The 22,508-nt window shown below is 36.4% G+C and overlaps 1 protein-coding gene across 1 annotated transcript; it reads right to left on the bottom strand.

Annotated features, from left to right (window-relative positions):
- Window positions 1-396: 396 nt before the first annotated feature.
- On the bottom strand, window positions 397-9,401 carry LOC136813125 (arrestin domain-containing protein 3-like). The gene is made up of 7 exons (XM_067069654.1): window positions 9,043-9,401; window positions 8,041-8,249; window positions 7,299-7,458; window positions 6,638-6,855; window positions 5,589-5,706; window positions 4,696-4,871; window positions 397-685 (listed from the first exon to the last, which is right to left on the bottom strand). The coding sequence occupies exons 1-7, from the start codon at window positions 9,359-9,361 to the stop codon at window positions 641-643; spliced, it is 1,245 nt and encodes a 414-aa protein (XP_066925755.1). The 5' UTR covers window positions 9,362-9,401; the 3' UTR covers window positions 397-640.
- Between the last annotated feature and the right edge of the window lie 13,107 nt (window positions 9,402-22,508).

Consider the following 22,508-nt stretch of genomic DNA (forward strand, 5'->3'; position numbering starts at 1 on the left):
CGCACTGAAAGAGCGCAACTGATGAATTATGGCCCGGACAAGGTGCACCTATACCTCGGAAATTGGCCCAAAAAGGCAAAAAATTGCTAAAATTAGCTGCACTTGAGGAGAAAATAGCGGAACTTTGCACTTGGGGTTAAAAAACCGCCTACACTTGCACCTGAAAACCTCAAATTTTGCACCTGCACTCGGTTTGGGCTATGTAGAGGAATCTTTTTGACCCAAAATCAACAGGTTTAATAAATGATTAGCTATGAGTGAACGTTACTAATAAAAACCTTTGTAAAATACACAAAAAAATTGTTACAGCACTGTATATTATACTCTGAAATTCATGATATTAATGAATAATTATTATCTTATACGAAAACACCCAAAGAACAGCGGCTCGGCTCGATGTTTTTGGTTGTTTCCATGTAAAAGAATAAGTCATGAATATCAACAACCAGAAAAAATTCACGATATCATTGATTATCAAACACACTTTATAAACTTAAAATTAGTCATCAAAAATTTGTGAAAAAAAATTAAAAGATTTATATTAACAATCCCAATAAAAAAGAGGTTTCAACTCTCAACTATCTTTCCACTTTCACCAATCTGTCGAAAGCTATCGTCAAAACAAAAAAGTCCACTCATCTCACGCGTGTCTTGGTTGTAGTAAAGGTTGCCTTTCATCGTTTTTCTGAGGTAGGAACGAAGGAAAGCACAATGAATTTCATGTATATTAACTGTCGATATTCTACAAAACAGGACAAACAAAGATTAAGTTCGAGTTAGACCGAAAACCTGGCGACGAAAAGCCATTTGCTTAACCCCGATCTTTCAGATTTTTATGATGACAATGGCTCCAGCAACAATAATTTAGATTACCAATAACTGAGGAATCCGATCAAGGGTATTACTGGAAAATCATCATAGCGGCGCGGTAATTCTATTTTTGAAATACCTTGTACAATTTAGTCTCTTAAATTCAAACCTCTTTAAATCGAATGTCTTTTTAACTCAAACAAGTTTCACGATCCCTTCTGTAAACAATGCCTCATAAACCTTACTCCATAACTCGAAATTTCCTCAACTCGAACAAATTTATGTTCCCCGTGTCCGAGTTATGGATTTTTTAAGGACTAAGATTAAGTGCTCATTACTTTTTGTTAGGTTTTCCCACATGTATGTCTATTCCTTACAAAAGTATTAGACTAACTTCTTGTTTATTAGAGACTCGAGAGAACGCTAATTGCAAAAATTGAAACAAGACGACTCAGAGTCGAAAATTTCGCAAAGTATTTGATTATAGTGGGGGCCACTATGTCGCGAAAAAGCTTCTCGTGTGTAGCAGCTTGTGCAAAGGGATTTTATGATTGAATATTGTTTCTTGAATGTAGAAGATCAAAATTTGAGAGGTGGGGCCGGGTGGGACCACCCCCCTGCCATGGAAACTAACGTCATTGGTTACTATGGCAACCAAAGTAAAAAGTCGTCAAAATTGAAAAAAATTTTGTTCCATTCGAAAGAGCATGAAAAACTGATAAAGAAAACGATCTCAACCTATATCTGAAAATGAATATATCATGAGATATTAAGGAAATAAGGCAAAATGACGTCATCGAAAAATAAAAATTTGTCAAAATTCAATTTTTTTTTTGGAAAGAATACCTTGCAGTGGTGAACATAAAATATCATTACGAAAAGTCAGAAAATCCTTTTTAAGAAGTGTATTAGCCAAAATTGATATTTTTAAATTTTGCCTGCAACAATGTGCTGGCTGGGCGTACTCCCAAGCTCCAACCTTCGACAGGAAAAAATTGAAGATATCAACAAGCTGATGCACACGGGAAGACATAGTGGCCTCTATACTATTATTCATAAATGAAATAATCATATTAAACGACTGGGGAATACAAGGGTTGAAGAATGTCAATCGGAACCTCTAACAGAGAATAAAGTTACCCTTACAGAGACAAGGCGAAAAAGTGAATCTTAGAGCACATTTTCAAAAAATGTTCTAACCTTCTAGAGATTCTTTTGACTTTTCAAGTTTCGTACCTTAAATAATTCCGAGACTTGGGAAGGTCAAAAACAGAACCTTAGTATCAGCTTATACCTAGTATATACCTATTTATGCCTAAGTACCCCCCCCCCCACACCTTCACCATTAAAAGAATGCAATAAATAGAACGGGGCTAGAGCTATATTGTCACCCAAATGTGAACTGTCCCAGTGTGGCCAAGTTACATTTCAATATCATACCAATATCTTTGACTATTTACAAAAATATTAAAATGTTTACACCTTGTAGGATTGTAGATAAATCAAAAATAACTGTTTCAAGGCTCGAAAAGCACAAATTTGGAAAATTACATAACTATTTTAAATTTGATGGAAATTAATTTGAATTTTTAAGGCCAATTTTTTTTCTGCAAAAATGTTTTACCTTAAAGCTACTGCTACTTTGTTACTGCTGTTACTTGCCTTGCATCCATATCATTGAGACGTGGAGTTACATATTTTTGGAGAATTTATTGATTGACTAGTAGGAAATCGATTTTGGAGCAGGTCGATCAAATTTGATTGACTTCCATTTCTTTTTTTTGATGAATAACCAATCAATTTGTTCCAATATTCGATAGGTAATGAAGCCCATTAGAAAATTTTGAGTATTGATCATTAATTGGATTTGAATGATAGCATAAAATCATCGAATACCTATCAATTACTGTACGTTGGTCTAATGTCAACACCCCCCTTCTAATTTCAACATCCTTCTTTAAAGATAGGAATAATTGGAAGGTCAGAATCGCTGATGGAAACTATTTTTCTTTGCTTAGCGATCAGAGAAGAAAATACCTTTTGTCTATAAGTGATCCCAACCTTCCAATTATTCCTATCTCTAAAGAAGGGTGTCGGAATTAGAAGAGGGATGTCGACATTAGACCAACTTACGGTACCAGAACCCATCGATAGAAAATAAATCAATTGTTTTGAGTGGGAGCCTGGCACTGTATAAAAAAGTTTGTCAAATCCATTGTATATACAGTATTCAATCAAAGTTGATACAAATTTTACAGTAAGATTTTGATATAGACTTCAACAACAGTCTTGCCGTTTTCCCTCACATCCATTTGGGTTGACCGGGTGAAGGCTCGTACACTTTCCAAGTGAACCGCTTTGAGTGGGAATCCTAAACTTTGACGCCTGGCAAATGATATCATACTCCAGGATGCATCGTCTCTTATTTTCCCCCTATTTTCTACTTTCCTATCTTCTATCCTGATTTTCTATCTTTCTCAAGTGTTTCTAACTGTTTTCTAAGTATTTTTCTGAAATTTGCCCGTACCGGTGAAACAGGTCTCCCACCCCGGCTCGAACCACAAAATGCAAGCAACCTTGGTTTGCAATCCCAATGCTTAACCGCTTGCGCCAACGAGACACGGCAGAAAGCTGTCATTCACAGATACTTATAGCGTGTAATTTACAGACCATAATTAAGAAAGCTCCCAACCCTACCGGTGCCCCTACAAGGATCCCTACGGCGCTACGGGATCCAAAGTTAAATCTTAGGGTACGAATGCCCCTAAGAAGGCCTTCGGCCTTATATTGTGACTCTCGAGCTCCAACCCTAACCCTAACTGGTAATAACCGAACCCCGGTCTAGGCTAGCGTCCGCGGATTGGAAAATTTCACTTGCATCCTGGAGTATCATATCGTTTGCGCCAACCGTAGCAATCAAGGTAACTTTTTCCAATCGACGACTAATCGATAAATAATCGATGGGTTGGATATCGTTTGATTTCAATAATTGATACATGATAGACAGAATCGATAATCAATATTTTACGGGAAGCTCAATTGGCTATCAATTGTATTTGTGATCCATTTTCCATCGATTTATTCTTAAGATGTTCGATTGATCACAATTGACAGCCAATTTAGTCCAAACGATTAAAAAACTAATCTATTACATATCAGTTAGAATAGTCTTGATTATCGAAATCAATCTAAATCCAATCAATCGGTTGGTTACAAATTAGTCATCGATTGATATTGAGCCTGGAAAATGACAAGTATTAACACCCCCCTGTCAGCCTGCTATAAATTCTTCTGTGGAATACTTAGTAAATGATAATCTGTCTTACAACACAACTTAATCAAATATCAACAAATAATTCTACTTGTAAAAATGAAGATCATACCTGTCTGTGTTGTCTGTATTATTGTTGTTATGTGTAGTGATGTTCAAGGGCAACTCTAATTGTAAGATTCCTATCACTTTATTGGTGCATTACTAACTACACAAACATAAAATACTATGCTATTGTAAAGAAATATAAACCTCTTTAAGTACTCTAAAAACATAAAAAACATGATAAAAATACAAAAATCCAGAGCAAGTCTGACAGCATGATCGAATCCGCCATTTAAAAAAACTAGCAATGTTTATGAATGCTTGGTTCCACCTACCTAAGCACTTGCGGAGTGGAATCATTAAATTTTATTTTAGCGAGTGAGTTCATATTTTAGAATCTTCGAGAATGTTCTAGAAGTTTCAACTACTTTCGTTTTCTAATTTTTTTTCCGATGACACCGCCGCCGCCGCGAAAGGCTATCGTAATACTTTCGCTATGCGAAATTAATAAGGCAAAAAAAAAAATGCTTAAAATTATTATTAATTATTAAATTACTGATTTTGCTTACCCATTTAGAGCGTTGTAAAGTTTGGTTGTTGTTGACTTGTTTTTGTAAGAAAGGGTGATAATCTTGAACGAATATGGTTGACGGGATGAATGGTTGCATTGGGAATTGATATCGTTTACTGGATCGGTTAAAACAATCACTGCCATCCGTGCACTTCATGAACCTCCATGATTGATCTGAAATGGAAATGTTGAAATTGAATAGTGGCCTGGAATACTCTCACATCTAGGCTAAACATCTCTAACCACAGCCACCAAAATGATTCAAAGCAACTATTTGTCAGAATTTTGTCATTGGAGCTGGCTGGCCGTGGACCCCGTGAAAACAATTAAAAGACTGCCTAAAAGTCTTAGATTACTGGGCTACCCACGTAAAATATCGACTGTATGTATCATCAGCTTGTGGTCCGACAGGAGAAAGCTGAATCATGGATCTTAAATGAGTTTAACATGATACATGAGGAATTCATTCAACAAGGAAGGGATTTCAGTTTATCCGGTCAAGAATATTGATGAGTAAGAACAGTCGACCCTCTCTCTAATTCGAATCTCTTTAATTTGAACTACTGCAATTCGAATCTCTCTCCACTTTGAGAAAAATTCTGTTCCTTGGAGCTAAAGAGAGAGTCAACTATACGTTGTTTTTTAAGGCGCTGTGGTATAGTGGTCAGTGACCTTGGTTGCTGCACAGGCGACTGAGGTTCGATTCCCCCTCGCAGCGGTTCACTTGGCAAGTGAATGAACCTTCGCCCGGGTCAACCCATGTCATGTGAGGGGAATTGGGTAGTCAGTCCAGGGTGCTGACGGGGCGCTCATTGAAAGCGTCTATAGTTGCGAAAATAGGCCTTAAAGCCTCCTGCAACTCAACTAAATAGAAATAGGGGAAATACGAACCTTTTTCTTCTTCTTGTTGTTGTATTTGTGAAGTTTTGTTATCTTTCCAAGGAATGGTACCGATGGTGACGGGTAATTTCAACGTCAAGTCGGCGTCGTTCGGTATCTCCATCGAGATCTGAATCAAAAACAGAAAAAAGATTTTCCGTTGTCTGTGCGCATTTGATATCAAGAAGTATTTGACTTTATTTGATGTTCCGATAGATAATTGGCCGGTCGCCCACGCTATATCTCTAAAGCAACGGGCCAATTTCCCATCGAGGAGGAATAATAGCCGGCCTTTCATGTGCACATCCCCAGCCGGTCTCAACGACAGCAAAAATTGATATTATGAGTGGTTTGTGAACAAGACGACTAAGCTCTATAGTTTAGACTTCCTACACTGTCTATTCTAATTGAAAGAAAGAGAAGGCAACAGTTCGCAGAATATTGGAAGCTAAAATCTTTATTTGGAAAATATTGAAAGAAGTCATTGTATTGGCGTTAACAGAGGGCAATGTATTGACTTTAAACAGCCAACCATGTTCAGACGTTACGGTTTCGTATCGCTCCGGTGTGGTACTTGTTACAAATAGGAAGTGTTCAAACCTTCAAACTCATTTCGGAATGTTTCGGAGCAAGAAAACGGAGCAGTTCCGTTCCGATGAAAATAGTACCGAGTTTATGTATTTGCACTTTTGAGGACGGTAGAGTGACTGAAGCGATTTGGAAAAACCCGCAATTCCGCCCCGCAAAATCGAGGACGGTAAAAGTGCTGATTTACCGTCGTCCTCAGCTGGTCAGGATCTACTCAAATTAGAACCTTACCGTCCCCGTCGCTGAAAAACACACATACATAAACTCGCTAGTGTCGAGCGAAACCGTTTCAATCTGTTTTGCTTTGTAACGTCTTCTTTTTTGACGTTTCCAATTTTGACGTTCACACAGTGTTTCGGAACCGTTTCGTTTCTGAGCGAAACGGAACGTAGCGTGTGAACGTGGTCTTAGAATAGACAGGGAAAAAATGGATCGTATAAACCAGAGCTAACAATGAAAAGCGATCTACCCACCTGTACATGGTATAGAACTTTGATGATATCATTAGGATCACCATCTTTGTTTGTAGGTGGTATTGAAGGTACCCATAGCAACTGGTTGTCCCATACTTTAGTGTGATTCCTCTGAATGCGGTTTCCACCGATAGCTTTTAGAATAACCTCCACTTCTTTTATTTTATTGTTATCTTCTGATTGATATTGTATAGTTTGAACCAGCCTCGCTTTCAGTCCTGTCAAAGATATAACAACGAGTTGAGAGGTTTTCTCGTGTACAACAAGAAACTAGAAACTGCTGTACTTCTAAAAACAAAAAACATAAAATCATTTGTATATAGATGATTTCAATTAAAACAGGATTTTTATGATATTTGATTATACAAATTTTTTTTGTAAAAGGACATCATTTTTTGTTGAGATACATGCTGATGAAGTAAGCCACGTATAATTTGACGATTATTTCAACACAATAAGCAGTAGCTTGATTTTTTGTTTTATCGATTTGCTGCTTTTACACTTTTAAAGTTTTCTAAAACCATAACATAAATCGCTGACAACCAAAGAATATGCAGTTTCGTGAGCTCAGGAGCATAAAACTATAGAATAGAATATTCAAGACACCTTCAATATAACGCCTTAATTACCACCCATGAGACAAAAAACACCGCTTTCTTACCGCCCATTTCTTTATTAGCTTTGTTGTGAGCGCGACAGTTGACAGCGATGGCTTCACCAGGACAATACGCTGATCGATCGATATTTGCAGTCAAACTAATCCCTCCGTAACGGAAACACATCCAACATATCATCTTCTCCGTAAAACTCGATACACTTTTCTTAAAAAGAAAATGAAAGTTGCTTCTACAAAACATTTGACCAATATTCCTCAAAAGTGTCTACCAAGACCACTAAATCATCCTTAAATGAGTTTTGAGTAAAATTTTGAATAAAAGGATTTCCCACTTGAACAATGCGGGACATACTTCAAAATAGTAAAGTTGACGCTCTCTTATTTGATGCTCAAGGGAATTCAGATTTTCATCGAATAAGGGAGCGTCCTTCATGATAGTATTTTTGTTGATTGTGACTTTCAACATTATGGAATAATGATGCGTATCATCGAATAGTAGAACGTCGAAGTAAAACGTCGAATTAGAGAGCGTCAACTGTAATTCTTGTATGAAAGTAACCTTCATATCAAATCTTCATATTCATGATATGCACCATTGCAATGTCTTCCACGGACTCAACAGCTGATTGGTTGAAAGTAACGTATTGACTGATTTTACGTCACTTACAACCAATCAGCTATTGGGTCCGTGATGCAATGTCAGAAGACATCGTTTATATCATGGATATCAAATCATTGAGATGATACTTCAATCGTAGAGTTTATTTTCTCTTGTTAATGGACTTACTTGATATTTCTTATCATTGACATTGATTTTCTCCAAGACGGTGAAAGGATATTGACAGTTGACAGTACCAGGACTGAGAGAAACCTTTAACCAATATCTCACTGCACCAAATTTGCTTTCAAAAGATGAAGGAAGTTTGCCATCTGGTAAATACATTTTAAAGGGGAATGAGATAATACCATTTCCAGATTCTGTGCCATGTGATAGATCTATGAGAAAAATAATTTAAATTTCAGATATTTTCTTCTTTCAAATAACAAACTAGGGTAATTTAGCCGATTGGTAGTGTGGAGGTTTCGATCACGGACTTGCACCGCAATGGACTGTGTTCGAATCCCAATCACTTCCAGTCAGGGTGTTAGGGAAATATATTGATAGACTCTCTACCTTCACTCATGTAGAGTAATTTATGTATACAAAACATAGCAATCCACCTGATAACTTTGGCCTACTACTATTCGCGTAAGTGAATCTCTTCTGTGTACAATTCAACGCTTCCAATTCGTAAATGCACAACGATGGATCGCATACCCTTGCAGGATGCATATGTGTATGATAGCTGATTATGTGTTAGAAGGAGATCACTGAAATCATCAGTCGTTAATCTCGAGATCTCGACGCTGTCTGAAAGCAGACTTATTTAAAGAAGTATTTTAACTTTTTGCAAGCATTCCAAGATTTTGTCAACCACGATTTGAGAGTTTATGCCTGACTGAGCCACCTGTACATGCGCTATCAAACGGTGCATTGGCCACTACTGGTAGCATCCAGTCAAAAATGAGCGTGACGTAACGTACCCACTCCACTGAAATGGCCGTGAATGTCATTTATGTTACTGGAACTTAAATGTATTGAGCTAAACGCTGTTGCCAAGTTTGTTCTACTATAACTATCCCAAAGGGCTTTTCTTAATCAGATATTACATATCGAAAACATATTAAGCTTAAGATAACAAGACACAAGTTCCCTAAATACTTGGATTACTAAATTGTACGTGCTTACCAGAAATAATCATTTCGTCTTTCCAGTGGGACCGATGTACACGCATGGTATTCTGTTGTCCAGCCTCTTCATTGTCTTGCCAACAGGCTAACGTCTCCCCACGAAAAAGCAATGCAATATCTTCCAATATTCGACTTGTGTTAACATCCACATCAATAAAACCCTCTATGCATTCACCTGTGAAAAAGGATCGACATTTTCTTTCAAAACGAACAGCGAAATGGGTGATCTGATGCTCACATGTTTCTTCCATCTTCACTTTTCCAGCTTTCTGCTCAGCTGCTATCATGTCAATTTTTAACTGATTTGAAGTCATCATTTTTCTTATCTGTTGATGAGAAAATAAATAAATTAGAAAATGATAACTAGCTATTCTTATCCTAAGAGTTTACGTTATCGCTCTTTTAACATACTTAATAATAGAACAACAAAAACATGTAGTTATGTATAAGTTGAATGGATACTTATAATGTTTAGCCATACACACAGCTCACGAACAAAAGAAATTTAACAATTATTGAAAGAAATTGATTCAAATTCAGAAGTTTCACCCTTTAACGAAAAAAGACCATGTCCTATGGACTTTTTTAACATTCAGGAATACAGTACCAGCGTTTGTTTTAGTTGTATTTTTTTAGATATATAATGCCAGACGGTACTAATCGAACGTTCGATTGTGATTGAAGTAATCAATTTTAATGATTGATAATTTTATTGGTGATCGAATACTCACTCGACTTTAGATTATATGGCATTTTCTTCAACCATTTTCGATTTGTTCAATCATTTCGATTACTTTTCGATTACCTTCGATCATATTGAATACCTTCGATTGTATTGAATATATACCTTCGATTGTATTGAGTACCTTCCAGCCTACGATTTTATCAAAAATGTTTCCAGTAGCAGCGCGTCAAAATAATCTGAAACCAAGTTTATTTCAGCCAATTAAAACATGCGATTCACGCGAGAAAACCACTTTCGTTTTCTCCGACCAATCAGAATGCGTAATATGAGTTACTGATTGCATTCAAAAATAGAACCCCAAAAAGTGAGGTTTTCAATCACAGCCACTTTTTAGCCCAGTACAAAATTCCATAAAATAAGGAAATTAATGAGCTTTCCAAAAATGTGGCTCCCTTTGAAGTTGAGTGGATCAGTCTTGAAATATAAGATGGCAAAGTGAGGGCAGGTTTTGTGGCTGTATGTCACTGTGGCTCACTCAACGAGTTTGCTTATATGTGCTATCCTGCTTTAAGACTTCAATATTTTTTAACCATTTTTCTTGAAATTGGTAGTTTAAGGTCTAATAAAGATACTTATGGGTTTAATTTGTGGCTGCAGGGTTTTCAATGGGCTTAAAATGTGGCTTCAATCAAAGCATATATGAAAAAAATCGTCAACTTTGAGCCGCAATTCTAGCCCAATGACCTAATAATTTTGGTTCCATTTTTTATATTTTGTGGATAAACCCTTTTGCTACGAGTTTCATCTGAAAAAAATGATTTTTACTCATTCAATAAATTTGTGGCTGCTGTTTTATCAACATAGTGTTTTTCTTGATTTGTGCCGCAATTTTGGCCCATTTTACTAAATTTTTTTTTTTCAACCTTCTTATATCACCTTTAGAACCGATATTGTGAAGTTTCGTTTGAAAAGAGTTAATTTTAAAAAGGATATTCAAATTTCTTTTTTTTTGCTGTTTTTGAAAACCTCACATAATTTTTGAATGCTGTCTACTTGAGGAAACCCAGGGCGAAGGCACACATAAGGCGGGGGAAATGGCTGGGAAATAAGGGGGTCAATCTTTATGACGGGGCTTCTTTTGTTTTAGTTTTTTTGTTTTTTTAACGATAGATATATCATAATAATTGGTTATTGAAATAATCAATTAGTTATCGAAGTTGTCAAAGTTAAATCGAAAGTAATCAATAACAATCAAAGTACTCAAACGGTTATCAATCTTTGCAGGGTTGTTAAGAAAGTGAGCGAATACTCACATTTTTTTTGAAATTTTGGTACTCGGTAATTTGGTAGTACTGATTTGAAAAGTTTGGCTGTATCAATCTAAGCCATTGTCAATTAGAACATTTTTAATAGGCAGGTTTGGGGTGTCTATAGAATCCCTTTCACTTTGTGAACTGAACACAAGACTCAGTTGTGCCACATATACCCCTTTTTAAAATCGATGGCCAGGAAAAATGGTAATAGCAAATGGGTTATACTTTAGGCGTACAAACTTTTGCGAACAGAAACTTTTGCGATTTTCGCGAATTTTGGCACTTTTCGCGAAAGTAAATGTCTTTAAATATTCTAGGAAGGGCCATTCGCGAAAGTTTATACTCACGAAATAATTCTTAACAAAATAGAAAATCTGTAAAACTTCAAACTTTGAATAAAATAGCACTTTTTAGCCTGCTAAAAGACTGAAAGGTCAAAGGACAAATGTTTCAAGCCAATCCAAGAAGTATTTGTCCCTCTAAGCCATTTTTTTATGTGAAAAATCTCAATTCTACATCTTGATTCGCGAAAGTTTATGCTCGCAAAATATATTTTTCTGTTAAATTCGCGAAAGTAAATGTCGTGAATTTCACGATTTTTCGTCTTTGCAAAAGTTTTTGCTCGCAAAAGTTTGTACGCCTAAGGTATATTATTGCCCGGGGCACTCAATTAAGAAATACCTGTACGTGTAAATTTCTGTAAAGTGCACTTACAAACATCAATATTTCAGATCTAACAAAATTAATAACGGCACACTGTCATCATTGACAATAAAACAAACAATTTTCTGTCAAGAGCCTTGTAACCATTCCAACAACAACTTCCATCCAAATGATCTATCACAGCTTAGTCTACCATTTTTAGCCCGGTCCCCAAGGATTGAGCCAAGAATGCTTGTAGAACGCCTGCGAGCTCCCGCCCGGGTGAAAAACTTTAATCCGTCTATCATTTTCTCAAGCAAAGAGGACGCAAAGCAATTTTAGCTTTACAGTAGTGCCACCGATCATCAGTGGATAGAGTAGACTCTAGCTTAAGTGCTCGTGTGCAGCATAGGGTACAAAGTCCAAGGGTGCATACCATTTAGCCAAAAACCCAAAAAAGTGAAACAGAGGGTTTAGCGAACGCATTGATTCATTTAAAAGTTTACCTAAACAGACGATCAAAGCCAACAGTCTTTTTTCTGTGTTTTCTTCGTTCGCTAAACCGAGGGTTTAGCAAACAAACTGCACCATTTGATTTTTTGTTTTGCTAAACCATTATTCTAGCCAAGCACCACACCTTGTTTACGCTAGTTCACTAAGCGCACGCATGCATAAGCCCTAAGCTTTAATGTTTTCTTCCGCTGGGCTACCATTTTGAAATTCGTTGCTGTGACTTCAGGCAAGATCCTAGAAATCGAATTGGCAATGCAAGAGCTTCTTTGTCTAGGTAAACAAACCCAAACCATTTACAGTTTAGTGAAACAGTTTCAGTTTTTTGGTTTTGAGCATTAAAAGGTATGCAACCCAAATATACATTTCCCGTAATTTTTGTATGAAGAGTTAAGTATAGAGGAGGGTCCCCAGTGCACGAACGCCAAACTTATTTTTCACTTTTTTCACTTACTTTTAGTTTTTACATAAATCCTTTTTGACTATCTTGTAGACAAGGTTGAAGTCCTTCTTTCAGTTTGTTTTCACTTTATTTGAAGCCTTCTTCTTGGAATAATAAGTGGTTAAAGCGAGCGCTATTTGACCCAGTCCACGAACGAGGTTATCTGATATTCCGATGGCGTATTGGCGGCCGCCCACGCTAAAGCTCTAAAGGAGCGGACCAATATACCATCGGAGAGATTTAGTAGTGGCCCTTTGATGTACCGACAACAGTCGGGTTCAATGGCTATATCTTCGCTTGGTCAAGAATTTTGTTCGTCCCGACTGAACAAAATTTAGCATGAAAATGTCTGCTGCGCCGACCGTCAAAAACTAATTTTATTTACAGTTTTGGCGCTTCAATGACAAAGCAAATTTCGGATTCAAGAGGGTCAAGTAGTGAAGAACTTTTGTTAGATTTTGGTTGTTTTTGGTTTGTTTTGGTGGATTTTTTTTTACAATATAAATGTCTTTATACTTTCTTAGTATTACTTTTAGTATTCAGTGTAATTTCTGTAAATGCACCAACCTTTTAAAGATTGTTTTTTGCACACAAATGTTGATTATTTTTTGTTTGTTTTGGTGGACTGATTTTTACTGATTTTTCTCAAATCCAAACTCAAAGATCATAAAGAAACAGTAACAGGTATGTTCCTTATCCTTTTTCAGTAAGTTTCATGTTGGTATAATCTTGTGCGGTCCTATCAAAACGACTGTTGACCGCCAGACAACTGAACACAACCGAGGACTGACCGACAACAGTCAAAGTCAGTCAAAGTCTCTAGCAGCAGTACAAATATGTGTACAAAACAGATAATTTTGTCTTCAGAAAGATCTACAGACTTCTGTATAGGTAGTTTGTATCTTACTAACGATTAACCTCACTTTTTGTGTACCAACAGAACAGCCCAATTTTGTAATTTTACAGAGCACATTGAAAATTCACTTTTGAGGTCCTGAAAACTATGAAGGTTAGTGTAATATTTATCGAGTATGTCTAGGTAAGTAGGAAAAAGCAATAAATTCATGTTTTAAGTTGTATTTTCATGTAAATGAAGCTAAATTAGGGATGATTGTTTATGTTTGGTACATGAATATGATTCCGAACCATATCGAATATGGTGCTAACACCGAATATGGTGCCAGCCTAGAGAATATAACAAATCTGATGCGAATCAGATTTGTTATTACTTTCTGCTTAGCACTCGCATCCGATAGGAATTAGATGCTAACTTGTTATGTTGATCGTTTCCAAGCTCCTCACACAATGTTTAAACGCGGTCAAGTCAAATCCCGTAATGCAAACCTTCCAGATGTTAAAATATGCCCGACCTTTAGAGCAAAGCGTGTCGTATCATATTTCCACATCTGGTACCAGATAACGAACGAGGAACCAGTGCGCAAACGATCTTTTGAAAGAAAAAATTAGAGCTCCGCTCGCAGGTAATACTTTAACTCTCTTCCGAGATGATACAAGGCTATTTGAACTTTTCGAAGCCACGCGCTTTTTCACCAAAAAAGCGTCTTTATTATAAGAACTTTAGCGTTTTACTAACCTTATTTTTGTAAAAATTTTCTTGTCGTCCATTTTTTTGTTTTCTTTTTCAAGTTTTGCTCATATCGAAAAGCGCGGCAATGTAGTGTTTTCTTTTTTAATTGAGATCGCCAGCGCTTTCGAATGTTTTGACGTTGCAATGTCTTCATTTTGAATATGGTGTTCGGATCGTTCGCGGACTGGAACCTTTCTTATATCAACTACTGGTGATATGTTTCTATTGATTTTGAATTAATGAGCTAACATGTTTCAATGAAATTTTGTGTGATGGAAGATAACAGGTTTTTAAAAGAGGTAAGTCATTTTCAGAACTCTTCTTGCGCAAATTTTCTTATAAAAAACATTTTCTCTCGCGATCAGCCATGTTTACAAAAATCCCAAATTTTGTGATTTTTTTACTTGGCCTCGTTCAAAATCGGTTTGGTGTTGTAGTAGGGGGAAATTTGTTCGTTTTTTTGAGGTCGCTCGACTTTTTTAGTCAAAGCACTTGTTATACATTTTTGGAAAGCTAAGGGGTAGGGGAATCAAAATAACTTGGGTGCCAATTTTTTTCGGACACTTTGGTGTGATTTTCGGACAAATACGACGGCCTCAGGCAAAAATCATAGGGTGAAAAATTAATGAAAATTTCAGCTTGAGAAAACGGAGACCTGTTGTATATTTTTGGAAAGCTCTCAAAAAATTAAGATTAGTGATATATTGCGAGTATAGGTGATTTCTTTACCTAACTCGAGATATTAATCCTTAAAAACAGTGTTTTTCAGTGTTTTTCAGCCAGAAACAGCTGTTTTGCCCAGTTTTTGCGCTTTCGGAAGCTCAATATCTCGAGTTAGGTACTGAAATCACCTATACTCGCAATATATCACTAATCTTAATTTTTTGAGAGCTTTCCAAAAATATACAACAGGTCTCCGTTTTCTCAAGCTAAAATTTTCATTAATTTTTCACTCTATGATTTTTGCCTGAGACCGTCGTATTTGTCCGAAAATCACACCAAAGTGTCCGAAAGAAAATTGGCACCCAAGTTATTTTGATTCCCCTACCCCTTAGCTTTCCAAAAATGTATAACAAGTGCTTTGACTAAAAAAATCGAGCGATTTTACAAATTTCCCCCTACTATTGTTCTAGTGCTCTGTTTGTTTTAATTTTTGGAGAGATTGCAAGGGATAGTTTGAGGATTCTGCTCCACAAAGGAAGTTCTATAGAAGTTTGTTTTTGGTTGTTTTTTTCAAGTTCAAATACGCTTGTTCGTGCACTGGGGGCCGTTTGTGCACTGGTGACATGACTCTATACCGTAACTTGGTCTAATGTCGACACCCCTCCTCTAGTTCCGACATCTTTTTTATCAGCTGAAACTTATAGAAAGGTTGAAACTGTTTTTCTTTGCTTAGTGGTCAGAGAGGAATCCTTTTTCAATCAGTGATTCAAGCTTTCATATTATTCCTTTCTCTAAAGAAGGGTGTCGGAATTAGACGAGGGCGATGTCGCGTCGATATTAGACCAAGTTGTTTACGGTACTGACAGGGTTTTTTCTTGACAATTTTTATTTGACAATTTTTAGGCAAAATACAGCCCTCAAATTCCAGGTCGGCCTTCGGCAGTGCCGACCTAAAAGCTGACCAAAGAGTGTATGATCGTCAGTTCATTGCTGCGCACCGCAGCCATAATCATCAATTTTCATAAGTGATTAGCAAAGCCGACCTTTGAACCGAACATTGTAGCTTTCAAATAGAAAAAAAACAACTTTGCCGACCTAGAATAAAGCTCAGATCAGCATGACCAACCTAAAAACAAAACTGTAAAATTTAGCTGTACGGTATAATAAAGTACCGTACCGTGAGATTGGGTAACTTGCATCAGTGGAGGCAAACATGCATAGCCCTCAAATGAAAGACCTGGCTGGTCATTAAAATACAACTATGCAGCTCCGTTCGCAGCTCTACTCTAACATTTTTGTTTTGATTTAATTTTGCATTTTAATGACCAGTCAGGTCTTTCATTTGATGAGGGCTATGCATGTTAGCCTCCACTGATGCAAGTTACCCAATCTCACGGCCACGGTAGGTTGTCTACCTTCCGAGTGTTCCCCTCCCAGATATACTGTCTCCAGCACTCTTGGAACAATTATTGTTAAAATCAACAAAAACACAAAGTATTTGAAACGACTTTGAACAAACCATCATACAACTAGGAAAAGGATAATTACAAGGTCTCAAAAGAAGGTTGTCTATTGCTCATTCCGACATTTTAAATTTTCCGGGGGTTTTGTTGTTTGGAATTGATTAACTAACAGTTAGGTAGGGTCAGGGTTGCTAGTAACGGCTTGTCACTGTGCCGGGTGCATACTCGGCGCCTTGGGCCCCGCAGGGTTGCTAGTAACGGCTCGAATTTCAGTCAGGTTATAAGTCGATGTCGGAATGAGCAGTAGACAACCTTCTTTTGAGACCTTGTAATTATCCTCTTCCATACAATACTACAGGTAAAAATTAGTCAAAGCGAAAGTAAAGTTTGTAAATTTCTTCACACAGAATCCTCAAAATGTGGGATGGTAGTTATTTTCATGACCAAAATACTTGGCGCTTTCACCCGCGGAGGGGGGCACTGACCTTGACGACCGACGGGGACGTGTCGCTGGAGTTTGAAAAGTGGACCCTGTAGAGGCAGCTGACGACATCTAAAATCTGGACGACTTTGGGACAAACGTCGAGTTGATTTTTCTTGTTCCCATATATCTAGTAGTGATCCTAAAAATTTTACTCGGCGTCCGAAAATTTATTTAACGGACATGTCCGGTAGTAATTTGTCAAATGATGACGTCACCACCAAAAGTGAAAATTTGATTTCAGCATATAATAATGATATATATACCATTCGACGCATTTTTCGATCTAGATTCTAAATCACATCAGTCTCAATAGGTAAAAATTTAGATTTCAAAAGTTATGACTTAAATTTGACATGTGATTTTGGTCAATCATCAGAATCATGACCATGTCACCCCCTAAAAATGTCAAATTTCAACGTCATCAAATCAAAAAACAATTTACACCATTCGAAAGCTCGTCAAAAACTATATAGAAGACAATTAAACGGGTATATTCGATTTCTCAGCCTAACTCGAGAAAATTGAGATCGTAATTCCTTATAAAATGAGGCATTTTTTCAAAAATGACGTCATAGAAAAGCTACAGACCTAAATAACTTTTCATAGTCAAATTTTTACTTACTGAGATTGATGTGATTTGAAATCTACATCAAAAAACGCTTCGAATGGTATATAAAACTTTGAATTTTTGCAACATCAATTTTTCACTTTTGCTTATGACGTCATCAATTAATAAATTATTCTCGGACACGTCCGGTAAAGATTTTTGAACACGCCGAGTAAATTTTTCTGACTCTCTAAACTATAAAGATTTCAAAATAAGTACTCAATATTTGTCCCTCGAATTTTCACTTAATCACTTTTTTTGATGTCGTCAGCTGCCTGTCTACTGCCCCAGATATGAATGTGGATAAAGGGGTGGGTTTTCAGGAGGGGTCTTAAATACCGTCATACCGACAAAATTTTGGGTCAAATACCGTAATACCGTCGGTGAAGGAAGCCTAATACCGATACCGATATTATATTTATGTTTTTTTTCGAAAATAATGAATTTTCAGTTATCAAATCTATTGTGTAGTAACAAATTAGAAACTGTACAAACAAGTCTTGTACTTTATGAGGCCCCCCAGTCAACCCTCAATTCAGGTATTCACGCACAAATTTTTGCCAATTCACGTATTCACGCGCGAAAAAAAACATTTTCACGTTACGCATCAATTTTGCTTTTACATCTTTGGTTAAACGATTGTGACCTTATTGGGCTAAATTTAACATTTTTATGGTCTCTTTTAAACAGATTGACCTATTCTTATACCAAACATTTTCACCAATATATAAAGTTTTTTGCTAGTTTTGTGACCTTATTCTCGATATCGTCGACTTTTTAAGGCCTCCTTTACAGCTATTTTAGCTTTCATAAAGCAATATTTTAGGTCTGCCGCGCCAAAGTTACTTGCTTGTTACGGGAGGCAAATGCAAAATTAAGCCTTTCCCCCAATAATTTCTTCCTCGCATACCCGTAAGGTGTCTTTTATATTGAGAATTAATTTAAAATCGAGGTTTGGGACAATCATGCCATGGTCTGAGAAGCCGTAGACTTCAACACAGGCTTCATAGAGGTGGTGCTGTGGTGAAATTAGAGGACGCGAATTCTAAAGCTTAACCTCCCTATCGGAGGAAATGAATAAATGGAAAATAAAAACGCGAGGGAAGCGAGCGCGAAAATCTTTTGACAATTTTCGCCCTCCTTTGTTATTGAAAAACGGCCTTAATACGCTATTGTTAGCCAAGTATGCCTTGTTTGGTCACACAATTTTTGATTTTATTTAACACTGACCATTTGTTGGCAAAAATATGGTACGGTACGGCGAGCGACGTACCTGCCGTACCCTGTGCAGCGTTCCAAGAGTTTAGCCCAAGAAAATTTAAAATTAGAATGCCTAGATTGCCTGAAAATGCAACATGTGCATCATGATGTGAATTTAATTTTTAATCGTTCGATGCTGCACAAGATGTTTTTAGAACTACTTTAATCGTAGAAATTTTAGCGAGACTAATTTTAGCGTTTTTGCGAGTTTTCCCTATTTTCGCTAAAATAGATCTCGCTAAAACACGCCGAATCGACAGATCGCTAAAGTTTATTCACGCGAAATTTCTGGTTATATTGCCTTGATACATTTTTATCAATAGGAAGGGTGTCAGTGCGAAAACATGCTAGAAAAAGAATTCAATCAATAATATTAATACAAGTATTCGCTAAAATTTATCCAGCCGAAATTTTTTGAAATCGTGATTCGCTAAAATAAATCCAAAAAAAATCAAGATTTTCCTGACTCGCTATTATATACGCTAAAATTAGTCTCGCTAAAATTTCTACGATTAAAGTACCTACTTTTACTAATTATTGAAGGAAAAAATACCGCCTTTACTGTCTTTTTTGAAAATTTTTCTGCATGAAACTCATGAAGAAACTAAAAGGTAAATAGTTTTATACCGAAATACCGTTTTATATTGATAAAAATATCGAAATACCGACAAAAAAACAGGCAATTTACCGATACCGGTAGAAAATGAAATACCGTAATCCCGTCGTTTTTTTCTCGTGATACCGATTTACCGGGGGTAAAAAGGCCCAATACCGTCATACCGCAAAAGTGAACCCCCCCCCCGATAAATGTTGGTAAATTTGGAACTCTGTCAGAATGAAAAATCGAAAGACATCTTCACCCTTATAAGTTAAAAAGTAAAGTGGCAAAAATGACTAAAGTAAAAGTAGATAAAAAATCTAAAATCTTTCTAATTTCCACCCAACCTTGTTTCATGTGTATTATCAGCTTTTTTATGCTTACACTGTTAAACCAATGATTTTAAATCTTAGGAGATAACGAATAACCTACAGTAATTGGTGGGGGGCGTACGAGGTTTTGAATTACCGCCATCCCGGCCATTTTTTTAAAAATTACCGTTATCCCGTCCAAAATTTACGAAAATACCGGTCCCGCTGTTTTTCCCATAAAATTCTAAAGACTAGAAGTCAAAAATTCGGCAAAATGGAATAGAATGTGTATGAGGTAGATCATTATTTTCGTATTTTGTTTCGATTGCAAAAATTTACAGAGATAAACTACCTTTCTAAAGAAAAAAATGTACCGGGTGTCCCATAAAAAAGTCCGGACGTTTGATTATGTCAAGGTGGAAATGTTTAGAATAGAAAGACTTTTTTATGTTAATGTGGTACTAAAACTTTGTCATTTTAAAGTTAAAGCACGCTTTTGAAAATGTTAAAAAATGTTCAAAAAATAGCACAGTTTCACGAAAGGAGTTTCGAGTTTATCTTGATTGCTCTACCAAACCTAATTTTTTTTGCTGGATAAAGGTTAAAACTCCACGGGAATAAGGCGGGTTCGTGGAGGTCAAAATTCTTGCAACGTTACAAATCATTTTCAGAAGCTCTTTTTGGGCTCAAACGAAGCGTATAACTAATTAAAATAAGATTCAGTCTAGGCAGATGTTTTTTCATTTTGAAATTTTGCGTAATTCGCAAAAATCCTCAATTTTGCGCTATTTTGATGACGTCATAAAAATTGAAACTCAAATAACTTTTGATAGAATCATCAAAATAATTTCAAACTTTCACCAAAGATGCATTTCAATGCAAATTTTCAAAAAAATTTCAAAAATTTTCAAAATCTTGATGACGTCAGCATTTTTTGAGGATTTTAGTTTTTTGCCTTAAAAGTGATGACGTCATCAAATTTCATGAATTTTTTTATTTAATTCTGAAAACATTATTGATATGCATCTTTGGTCAAAATTTGAAATTATTTTGATAATTGTATCAAAAGTTATTGGGATTTTAATTTTTATGACGTCATCAAAATAGCGCAAAATTGAGGATTTTTGCGAATTACGCAAAATTTCAAAGTGAAAAAACATCTGCCTAGACTGAATTCTATTCTACTTAGTCATACGCTTTGTTTGAGCCCAAAATGAGCTTCTGAAAATGATTTGTAACGTTGCAAGCATTTTGACCCCGCCTTAATCCCCTGGAGAACTGCAATCTACTTTAGGCGTACAAACTTTCGCGAGCAGACATTTACTTTCGCGAATTTAACGGAAAAATATTTTTCGCGAGCATAAACTTTCGCGAATCAAGACGTAAAATTGAGAATTTTCACATGAAAAAACGGCTTAGAGGGACAATACTTCTTGGATTGGCTTGAAACATTTGTCCTTTGACTTATTAGTCTTTTAGCAGGCTAAAAAGTGCCATAAAAGTTACATTTTATTCAAAGTTTTAAGTTTTACAGATTTTCTATTTTGTCAAGAATTTTTTGAAGGGCGAATGGCCCTTCCTAGAATTTTTAAAGACATTTACTTTCGCGAAAAGGACCAAAATTCGCGAAAATCGCGAAAGTTTCTGCTTGCGAAAGTTTGTACGCCTAAAGTAGCCCTTCCGGCTATGATAAATCATTGAAAAAAAAACAAGCAAGGGATTCACCCAAGGAACAAGAACAAGCGTGCAAAGTTTCAGCCGAATTCGACCATTTTTGAAGACTCCAGCCTGCCCCAAAGTTTCGATGTGACAGACAGACATTCTAGCTCAACTTTACAAACCCAACGTTCTCCTCCCTGTATTTAAAAGCCTCAAAAAGCCTCAAAATAAACCCATTCCTGGTGTAAGATCCTTTTTTTTGGGGGAGAGTTTTTCACGTTTTTCTTTACCTTTTTGCTGACTCCTGTGACAAGCTTTTTTTATAGTCCGAAAATTTTATGTACCGTCTACGTATGACTTTTACCGAAATACCGTTGTTTTTCATAAGAATTACCTCATCCCGGATAGTCTAGCAAGCTAGACGACTAATTTATACATAGTAAAAATAAAGCAAAAAGTAATGAATGGAACAATTTTAGTCGTCTAGAAACCTTTGTGCACTAACTCCAAACAAAAGAAAAGTGTCAATATTGCAATTATAATTTTTTCTTGCTCAAAATAATTCTTGAGAAAAAAAATATGTGTGGATTTGTGTATTGAAAGTTCTTCATTTGAGTTGATTTCGTTTTGAGAGTTTGTTGTTGCTTGATAAATTGTTTTCTCGCTACGCAAGTTTCTGCGTAGCTAGCCCCTGTATCTATAAGGCTGTAACACCGGATTCTTCCAGTCGTTTATACAAACTAAATCCGTATTATTATTAGTATTGGTATTATTAGTATTACACGCATTATAAACGACTCCAGTCTACATCCCGGACGAAAAATCAGGTGTTTTACCGTCACCGTGGCTCTTTCAAAATACCGTTTCCCGAATACTTTTTATCGTTTTTACCGTTTCCCGGCCCTAAATTAGGCCTTATCCCGAGTACCGCCAGATCGTACGCCCCCCCTAATTGGCCCCAAGGGGAGAGGGGGTACTACTAGGTTTGCGAGATGACGGGTATCGTAATGTGGTGATTTTGTAAAAGATTAGAAAATAGATTTATTGAATTTAAGTGCCCCTGATGTATCTTCTGTGTGCACCAACAAAATTTTGTTTCATAAAACTACATTTTGATGCTTGAACTAAATTGGCTAAATTATTCGGTTTTTCATACAAAAACGCCCATGGACGGGCGGGGGTGCGATTTTATACACCGATGATAAAAAGTACTTTCGATTTCTGATGAGAGCTTGAGAG

The sequence above is a fragment of the Clytia hemisphaerica genome, unplaced genomic scaffold (assembly GCF_902728285.1).
Source record: "Clytia hemisphaerica strain Z4C2 unplaced genomic scaffold, Clytia hemisphaerica genome assembly, whole genome shotgun sequence".
Classification (NCBI taxonomy): Eukaryota; Metazoa; Cnidaria; class Hydrozoa; order Leptothecata; family Clytiidae; genus Clytia; species Clytia hemisphaerica.